At 53.2% G+C, this 9,846-nt stretch overlaps 1 protein-coding gene across 4 annotated transcripts; it reads right to left on the reverse strand.

The window, feature by feature from the left end:
• Positions 1-757: 757 nt before the first annotated feature.
• Positions 758-9,509, reverse strand: Serpinh1 (serpin family H member 1). Of its 4 annotated transcripts, none has more exons than XM_029568849.1 (6): positions 9,354-9,509; positions 5,375-5,987; positions 4,466-4,517; positions 3,389-3,487; positions 3,048-3,280; positions 758-1,744 (listed from the first exon to the last, which is right to left on the reverse strand). In XM_029568849.1, exons 2-6 carry the CDS (start codon positions 5,939-5,941, stop codon positions 1,442-1,444), a joined length of 1,254 nt encoding a protein of 417 aa, XP_029424709.1. In that variant the 5' UTR covers positions 5,942-5,987; positions 9,354-9,509; the 3' UTR covers positions 758-1,441. The 4 variants fall into 4 exon arrangements, with proteins under 4 accessions (XP_029424709.1, XP_029424710.1, XP_029424711.1 ...); XM_029568850.1 differs by having other exon boundaries at positions 4,466-4,487; positions 5,345-5,987; XM_029568851.1 differs by lacking the exon at positions 9,354-9,509 and adding an exon at positions 8,221-8,270.
• Between the last annotated feature and the right edge of the window lie 337 nt (positions 9,510-9,846).

Below are 9,846 nucleotides of genomic sequence, written 5' to 3' on the forward strand. Positions count from 1 at the left end.
TTAGAGTTCAAAGTACAGGTCAGGACTGGGATTCTGAAATTCTGTTGCAACTCCAGGAAAAAGAGCTGGCCCTCCTTCAGCCCATTCCATACCTGGTAGACTCCCCTGGCCAGGCAGGGGGCCTTCTGTGGCCCAACAACCCCTAGGTGGACTCGGAAATGTAGAGAGGGAATTAGCTGCTGCTCAAGATCACATCCTGCAGAGGAGGGCCTTTGTTCCCTCTGCCTCCCTAATTATAGGGGTCTTATCCTGCCTGCCCATCTTCCTCTTGAGGCATAGCCCTAAGGACCACAGGAGGCACACGAGGACAGTGTGGGGTGAGGGACGGTAGGTTCCTTCTCCTTTGTCACAAATCCTACACACAGGTACTTGAAAACAAATATTCCCCACAAGCTTCCTTCGAAAAAGCCCAATCAGGCAGTCTATTAGCCACCCATGTGCCCATTGCCCTCTCTGGTCCCTGGGCTGAGGTTAAGTTTGTAATGAAAGCCAGAGAGCTGACCAGTGGGCCCCCTTGCAGAGCAGGACTGGAGTGCTTGGGTTCCTGCACTGTCATTTAGGTCTTGCAACCCCAACCGCTCCAGGGTTGCAGAGCTAGTACCCTGTCCCTTGACAGCACACAGTGACCATCCTCTACTGTTCAATTTATCTGCCAGCATTCCAAGGCCAGATACAAGCTGTTAAAACCAGAGTTTGTCTGCTAGGAAGAAAATCATGGGAACCCTTTGATTTAATTTGCTTCCACACTCCCACAAAATTTCACTGGAAAAAGTTTTATTGAAAAAAAAATTGTACAAATAAATTCTCATTTTGAAAGCAACAAAGGCTCACGTTCCCTCTTCCTTCCCCCATCTTTGAAAAACTAGAAAAGGAGAAAAACAAAAGTTCATCCCTGCATTGCTCAATGTAGCGGCTTGGAGAGAGCGTGTCAGGGAGCTGCTCCTATGCAATGTCTCCCAACACTCATTGCCAGGCAAGGGTCATTTTAGGGGTGCCCGGTCCTGGGGCTGCAGCACCTAGTTTTGTGGTTAAAGGACGTTGGGAGAGGGGCAGAGGAGCTGGGAAGGGCTGAAGGGATGGTGACAGAGAGGGCTAGGCTGCCCTGCCCTCAGTTCGATTGTCTCACAAATAGGGACTTGGCCATAAATATGAACACTGATTGACTGGTTGAGGCAGACTGGATCTAGAACTTTGAGGGCAGGACAGGATGACTGTGGGGTCCCCAGGCTTTGCAAGTCATGGTATCTGGACCCCATGTTCTAGCGGAGTGGATTCTAGCTAGGAAGGTCCGCTCAGACACATGGGAGCCCCAGGTCTGCTTTTCCACCCCCTCCCCCACCCCATGGATATCCAAGGCTGGTATCTCCCCCCGCCCCCAATAGCACCCATGTGTCTCATAACCTTCGGTTACTTCCTGCCATCCCATGCCCACCCTGGGACCCTACAATTCGTCTCTCATCTTGTCACCCTTGGGCCGAACCAGACGCCCAATGAATAGCAAGGAGCCGCTCTGGGTGTCTCGCACCAGGAAGATGAAGGGATGGTCAGCATAGAACAGCTTGGGGCTGCGCAGCTCCTCACGCCCATAGATGTCTTGGTCAAAGGGGTTGCCCTCAGTGTCCCACTCAAAGGCGGTGGCATGGAACACACTGGCCAGGTATAGATCCTTCTTGCCAGACATGCGCGATAAGTCTGCCTTGTTCTTGTCGATGGCCTCGGTCAGGCCCAGTCCAGCCAGGTGTTTCTGAGGGAGCAAGTGCCAGGTGAGGCCACTGGTGCTGAGAACCTACATCTTACCCTCCATCTACACCACCCCAGTGGCACCTCCCAGAGGAAAGCACCGGTTCCCAGGCCACTTTCTGTATGCCAGGCACAGAGCTAGAGGCTTCAAACCCTGACTTCCTGCAACCCAGCTAAGGCATGTACCCTCTGCTTCACCAAATAGGAAACAGACTCAGAACCCAAGACTGAATCAGTCCCTGACACTGCTACCCAGCAAGTTCTGGCCATACTTCTCCCTCTATGCTGCATGGGCCCAAAGCACACAGGAATGTGAAGACTCCCTCTCTGCTCAGCCCAGACTTCTGAATCTCTTGAGCAGTTTGGGATTCTTTGTAACAAATTCCTCTAACTGATTTATAACATCCCAAGTCTCAGAAAGACTGATGGGAGGACAGCTCTGTCTACTCTGGAACTGAAAATGAGTGCCATAGTGCCTGCTTCAAATAATAAGATGCAGGGAAGAATGGGTGTGTACACACCAATCACTGTGGCTGAGAAAGGCTAATGACAGTATTGAGTGTATTGCCTGCATGTATGAGTGCACCTGTGTTGTGCAGTGCCCTTGGAGGTTAGAAAAGGGCATTGGATCCCCTGGAACTAGAGTTATAGTTGGTTGTTAGAAGCCATGTGGGCGCTGGGACTCGAACTGGGGTCTTCTGCAAGAGCAGCCAGTGCTTTTAACCGCTGAGATGTTCTTGGACACCAAACACAGCTCCTTGATATGTGGCCCCTGCCTCTTCCCTGGTATGCTCTACCCTGCCCACAGTAGGTCAAACTCTCTCCCTCCTGGTGGACAAAAAGCCACCTCATGTTGTCATCTTAAGGTTTAACTGCAGCTCCATCCCTTACGAACAGGGCTGGGGTTTGGGGGACATCAGAATCATTGTTTAAGCCTCTGCTCCCTACCCAAAGTGGTCACAAGGAACAATTCATCCTGAGGATAGGCTCAAGTTCTAGCCTGCTGAATGACTATGGACACATTATTTAACCTTTTTTAAACCTCAGTTTCCTCATCTGTCAGTTTACCGTCCTCCCTAGTGAAGTTGTTTTGAAGATTAAATTAATTTTAACACATCAAGTGTTTAGAGGGGTACCTGGCACTCAGCAGCTATCCAACTGTATCTAGCTGTGGACCTTACCCTAGGACAGGGCCCACCTCTCCTCCTCAACATCCCCTGATACTGCCTATATGCCCCGGTGATGCAGCACAGACTCACTAAGGAACTGGGTGAAGCTGTCCCATGTCCTCTCCCTCCAACCCTTACCTGCAGGTCATGGGTCACCTCCACAACTCCCTTGGGTAGGGAGATGGCAACAGCTTTCTTTTGCATCTTCCCCATCCAGACCTTCAGCTGCTCTTTGGTCAGCAGCTTCTCCAGACGCTCAAGCGGCTCCACATGGTGGGGCATGAGGATAATGAGGCTGGAGAGCTTGTGTGCCAGCGGCATCTCCAAGACCTGTAGCTTCTCCTTCTCATCATCGTAGTAGTTGTAAAGACCTGGGTGAAGAGTGAAGGGTGCTGGGCATGCTGGGTACACTGGGGTTTTGGGGGTAAACCAGACCCTGAGGACCCTGGAACCCTCCATCTGTCCAACAAGGTGCCTACCTGTCCGGTGCATCATCGTGACACCCACAGTGTAAGAGCGCGTCACCATGAAGCCACGACTGTCTACCATCTTGTGGTGAAACTTTTCATCCCAATGTGCTGTGGCAGACAGAAAACAGGGTCAGCGACCCATGTCCCCAGACACAATCACAGCCCATAAACATCCCAAATATATATACCCTAGATTTGTCCATGCTACAGGCCCTTTGCTCCATTATGTGCACCAAACCCTCAGTCCACAGAGCAAAAGTTCCCTGTCTGAGCATGCAGATCTCTCGTCAGTGACCAGCCACTCCCACGTGGCAAGGAATTCATGTCCTCATGTCCCAGCCCACTACCTGTGTGGCACTTGTCATGTAGTATGTAGGAAACTTGCTGAGGTAGGTTTTCTTCCACTAGGTAACTGGGAGGGGGTGGGGGTGTCTGTGTCCTAGGCAAGGAGTACCCTATAACCACCCTTAATTCTTCTCTGTGTGGCCAGAAAGGTAACAAAAATAATGCATATATGACAGTGACCCAAGCCTCATGTTAGTCTAACCAGGACTGCATACCAATTCAGGTCTGACTACTGAATTGACAATGGGGCTTTTCACCTCTCCAAGCCTGTCCTCGTTGTAAATTGGGGTTACCTCCACCTGCCAGCAAACTGAGGACAGTCTCACACACCTACTCACACATAGCCACCAACCCCAGACCTACCTAACCTTTAGCTCAATTCAGATGTACTCAGGCCCCAGTCTTGTTGCTTACTAACTGGGCCTCTGTTCTTGTGAAATGGGGCTAACAGTGCCTGCTGCTATGTTTTCTTTAATTCTGTAAAAGCTGAACTGATTACTGAGTTTAACTGATTCCAATCCATGTAAGCAAGAATATGAATGTGGTGAAATACAGCAGTTTGGATGTCTGCCCTTTGGACACCTGGCTGCCTCTCTGGATCTAGTTTATCAAAGGTTTATCAATAGCCCTGCCTTTACCAGTTGTAGCAGTGTTAAGATGAAAGGATTAAGCACAAGTAATGAGTGATAAGGGGCTTGGGGAGGGTCCCATCCTCTCCTTCACCCCATCCCTGAGACTCACGCTTAAAGAACATGGCATTGACCAGCAGGGCCCCATCGGTGCGCTCCACATCCTTGGTGACCTCGGGCAGCTTGCCGTCGGTAGTCTGTGAGGCCCACTCATTGATGGATTGCAGGGCACTGCGCTTGTCCCGGAGTATGTAGGAAACTTGCTGAGGTAGGTTTTCTTCCACTAGGTAACTGGGAGGGGGTGGGGGTGTCTGTGTCCTAGGCAAGGAGTACCCTATAACCACCCTTAATTCTTCTCTGTGTGGCCAGAAAGGTAACAAAAATAATGCATATATGACAGTGACCCAAGCCTCATGTTAGTCTAACCAGGACTGCATACCAATTCAGGTCTGACTACTGAATTGACAATGGGGCTTTTCACCTCTCCAAGCCTGTCCTCGTTGTAAATTGGGGTTACCTCCACCTGCCAGCAAACTGAGGACAGTCTCACACACCTAGTTACTCACACATAGCCACCAACCCCAGACCTACCTAACCTTTAGCTCAATTCAGATGTACTCAGGCCCCAGTCTTGTTGCTTACTAACTGGGCCTCTGTTCTTGTGAAATGGGGCTAACAGTGCCTGCTGCTATGTTTTCTTTAATTCTGTAAAAGCTGAACTGATTACTGAGTTTAACTGATTCCAATCCATGTAAGCAAGAATATGAATGTGGTGAAATACAGCAGTTTGGATGTCTGCCCTTTGGACACCTGGCTGCCTCTCTGGATCTAGTTTATCAAAGGTTTATCAATAGCCCTGCCTTTACCAGTTGTAGCAGTGTTAAGATGAAAGGATTAAGCACAAGTAATGAGTGATAAGGGGCTTGGGGAGGGTCCCATCCTCTCCTTCACCCCATCCCTGAGACTCACGCTTAAAGAACATGGCATTGACCAGCAGGGCCCCATCGGTGCGCTCCACATCCTTGGTGACCTCGGGCAGCTTGCCGTCGGTAGTCTGTGAGGCCCACTCATTGATGGATTGCAGGGCACTGCGCTTGTCCCGGAAGTTGATCTTGGAGTGCTCGCAGTTATAGTGTTGCTTGCTGCTGCGCACAAAGTCATCTGCGAAGCTCACAGAGCTGGGTCCGTACAGACGGCTGCCCAGCTTCCAGGTCACATTGCGGGCCGTGGAGTTGCTGAGCGAGCGCAGCAGCTCACCCAGCCCTGTGTGCACCTCCTCATCCCGCAGCTGTTCTGCACTCAGCACCGCCTTCGCCTGTGATGCTGTGGTGGCTTTGCCGCCCAGCGACACAAGCCCCAAAGATGAGGCCACCACCAAGGGTGACAGGAGGATGTTCTCCACCGCCTGGTCCTTGGCCATAGCCTGGTACAGGCTGAAGGCCAAGCCCATGCTGCGCTGTGCCAGAGTGGTGGCTTTGGAGCTCAGTTTCTCCGCTGTTCCAGGGGCTGCTGCCGCTGCTGGTTTCTTCACCTCTGCCGCCAGGGCCACAGCCAGGAGGCAGAAGGTGCCCAGGAAGAGAGAGCGCATGGCTGGGAGGTGGGATGTGTGCACCACCACAGAAGACCTGTGAGGGCTGAGAGAGAGCTATCCTAAGTTTCCACCTTTCTCCCCAGCCCACCCCCTGCCACTGAGCCCCTGGGGACAGGATCAAGAGAGCTCAGAGCTCTGTAGTCCAGAACTGACTCAGAGCCACCCAGCCTCTCAGACCACCCCCCATCTAAAGCAGAGTTCCTGGCATATTACCAGTCCACCCTATTGATCTCTCCAATGGAGACATTCAACACTTAAACATAATTTCTAAGTTAATTATGAAGCTATTTCTGCCCCTAAGAAGACTTTGGTCACCAGATCAGGAAACCTAGCGAATCTAGTTCCCTACTACATTCCAGTGCCTGGCACATAACACAGCTGATCCTAAAGGTCAGGGCCACTTGGGCAGACCTGCCTCCTCATAGGTTAATGTGGAGCTAAGTTCTGATCTCATACAAGCCTTGGAGCCCTTGTCCATTGGGAAAAGGCAGCATCTGGGCTGAGGGTTTGCAGGAAATCCAGATGTCTAAGCAGAGGATGCCCTGTGGGATGGAACTGTGGGCCTGGCCCGCCCCATGTCTTGCATTCTGCCCTGGGACATTAATGAGTCACTGCTCAGTTCACTCATTAAATGGGGGAGCCCAGATGCTCCAGTCTGCTGCCCCTAAGGTGACCTTGAGTGTATGCATGCAGGTGTGGCCATCTAGCCTCAGACTCTTGGTAACTGTGAAGGTCTCCAGGCCCCAGGCTTCTCTCTTTGAGCAGGAACTTGGCCTGCTCATCGGCTCACACACTCCTGAACCAGATGGGAAATCCCAGGACAAACTCTGCAGGGACCAAGTCCTTGGAAACTCTGAGTGGAGAGGGCATTTCCTGAGACAGCAGCAAGGACAAGGATGGGGGAGGGGGGTGAGTCACTGTTCAGTGGATCACAGACCCCTTCCTGCATCTCTCAGGAAGCCAGAGCCACATCCAATTCCTTTGATTCCATTCTGCCCTCCCATGGGACAGTAGCAGCCACACAACACAGCCTGATCTGATCTGGGACCTCAAGAATACCCTCATGTCCTCTCCTCAAACTCCAGCAGTAACAGGAGTCCTGTCTCTATTCCCACACTCTCTTCAGGTCACCTACTCCTCTACTTCATGTAGCAATTCAGAGAGACAAGCAGGGCAAAAGGAAAAATTATAAAGAATCCTGGTGGGGGCTGCTGGGATACCCCTGCTCTCTGGCAAATCTCCTTTCAAGGTCCTCCTCTAGGAAGATTGAACATTGGAAGTGCTGCTAGAAGACCCTTGGGACTCCAGCTTGCCTGAAGGAGCACTAAATTTCTGAGATGACACTATGCTGGCATCCTATAAAGCCCAGGTAGGTCCCCTATCTCCTGGACTGCTACCTTGGGACCTTGAAGGCACAGTACAAAGGATCCAGAGAGGAAACAGGAAGGGAAGACCAAAGCCCCACAGATGCCTTGGGGATGGTGCAAGAGTTACACCTCACTCTCAAGTACAAAGGAGGTAAGTGGGTCCTCATGCCCAGACTAGGCCCAGGCTTTGTGACCATGTAATTCATTGTACACTCAATGACATTTATGAGAGTAAAATGAAGCTTTCTTGATTATGCCACAGCAACAGACACATGGCCATCCTACTCAAAGGACCACTAATCCAGTAGAGGCCACCAGCATCCCCTTGTGGAAAAGCCTAGCCCCAGCCCTGCCACGTGGCAGCCACCATCTTGACAGCCCCCACCCCCAGCCAACCAGATCCTTCAAAGGGCTGGGAGGGGCTTCTCAAGAAAGCTCCAAATGACTAGTTTGGGATTCCTCAGACAGCCACACAGCTCCTGGTGACGTGGCAGGCAGAGGTTGTGTTATCTCCATAGGCCAGCAGAGGGGGGCTTCCAGCCCTAGAGCCAGGAGGTACCAAGTATTTGTCTGGAGATTCCAGGAGCTCCCTGGGCCTTAGTTTTGCATCTGCACTTCAGATGTCTGAGGGGAGAGGCAGGGCTGGAGAGAAGGGCCACCCAGTTAATCCCAGCAGCAGGATAAAGGAAGAGAAGGCAAGTCACTACAAGCAAGCCAGCCTCCCACAGCCCAGCCCATCTACCACAGAGAAATGCCAGCCCTCTGGCTGAGGTTAGACAATCTATAGTCCCACAAAAACACAGCCCAGAGCTAAGGCTATGCCAACCACCAGCTCTGAGAGAAAGGGAGTGGATGCTGGGAGCGGGCGATTGCCAAGAGTGTCTCAGACACTTGAAGGGTCTAAAGTACCTTGAAACTGCCTCAGAGGGAGATCACTGCCTGCCTTTTTCATTCTGAAAGAAAACAAAAGAGTGAAGAGATGGGACCCCTAGAGATGTGGGAAGCAGGGACCTGCTAGGCTCAGTCCCCAAAGGGCATGGGGAACATGGAGGTGGGGTACCTCTTGTGCAGTGGGAGAAACCAGATCCCAGAGGCTCTGCCCTCTCAAAGCCCTCCAGCAGACCACTGCAGTGTCCCATTACACAGTCAGCCACTACAAAAACATCTCTGCAGGGAATCCTGGGACCGAGGACAAAGGACCAGAGGACGGGAAGGGGGGATGGGTACAGGAACCATCTGAGGGTGTGGCCAGGCCCCAGGCCATACTTCCAGGCAACCAAAGACCCCCATTTTCCCCAGGCCTCCGATCCGGGCCCTGCGGCCCAGAGGGCCCAGCAGGAAACTCAGGAAGAGGAGAGCCAGGCCTTCAGACCAGACTGGGAGTGCCTTCATCCAGCTTCGTCCTCGGCTGGAGCCTCGGGAATGTCCCTAGGCAGGGGGCCGGTACCTGGGCCTCAAAGGAAGCCCTCACCCTGCAGGACGGTGGACAGAATGGAGGACTGGGGGTGGTGACTCAAATCACCCAGGGCCTAGCAGACACTGCCGACTCCCCACGAGTGGAGGGAGACGCGCTGATCAAGTCCTTCCTTCCACCATCACCTTCTAAACAGGATGCTGATCAGAAGGTGACTGCTGCCAAAGTATGGGGGTCCCTAAGAGCCAAGACCGTAGGCCAAGAGGAGCCAAGACAGGGTGGAGATCGATCACTGCCAGCCCCAAGGCCGGCACTCCAGAGCCCGGGCCACCTCCAACTTCGGAGCTGGCCCTCCCCATGGACGCTGGGCGAGCTCTGTTCTGCAGAAAGTTTGCCTCCGCACCTGGGACGGGTCCCACTGTGTACCTGCCACCACTTTACCAGTTCCCTGAGCTCCTGAACCCCCAAACTTTCCTTTAAGTATGGCTGCTCCATGCCAGACCTTCCACTGCCCGCTAGAACCCGACTGGGGGCTCTGGAGTGGGCTCCAATCCCCTTAGCAATCCGACCCCTCTCGGCCATTGAGCACCCCCAAATCGCTGGGCTGCGGGCAGCCCCTGCACCTCACCTGGCCGGGCTGGGCTGCGCCGGACGGACCGGGTTCCTATCTCTCGTTGGCACTCAGGCTCCACTCCGCCCTCCGCCCCGCGCCCAGGAGCTATATATGGTTGGCCCCGCCCCCTCCTCCCTGTCCTGAGAAACTTCTGGAAAGTTGGAAACGCTTCCCGTGGGCGCCGCGGCTCCGCCAAAGGGAGAGACAAAAGCCAAAGCCCTCCCCCAAACCACTCTGGCTCCCGCCCCTGACCCTGTGGGCGCTCTCCTGCCCCTGGGTCCTATTGTCCTCTCATAGGGCTGTTGTTGGGGATGCTCCTCAGGGACAGGCTAGACAAACCTCCTGAGACCCCATCCTTGGACTCTGCCCAGATGTCCTGGAGGTTCGAAAACCGGGTTTAGACCATTGAGCTGGAGGGGACACGGACTCCAAGGCCCAGCTCCCTGGGACTGGGGTCCCCTTCCCAGGTTCTCCCCTTTGCCTCAGAGGAGAGGGTCTGACGTCAGGG

The sequence above is a fragment of the Nannospalax galili genome, unplaced genomic scaffold (genome assembly GCF_000622305.1).
Source record: "Nannospalax galili isolate Female #2095 unplaced genomic scaffold, S.galili_v1.0 scaffold278, whole genome shotgun sequence".
Taxonomy (NCBI): Eukaryota; Metazoa; Chordata; class Mammalia; order Rodentia; family Spalacidae; genus Nannospalax; species Nannospalax galili.

Bases quoted from the DNA above. Each gene is read 5' to 3' on its own strand.
- Serpinh1 (XM_029568849.1), bottom strand. From the start codon at position 5,941: ATGCGCTCTCTCTTCCTGGGCACCTTCTGCCTCCTGGCTGTGGCCCTG. The intron at 4,518-5,374 runs GATGTGGAGCGC...GAGGTCACCAAG, and splicing joins AGCTGCCCGAGGTCACCAAG to GATGTGGAGCGCACCGATGG. The intron at 3,281-3,388 runs GTAGGCACCTTG...CTCTTCACCCAG, and splicing joins CACGATGATGCACCGGACAG to GTCTTTACAACTACTACGAT.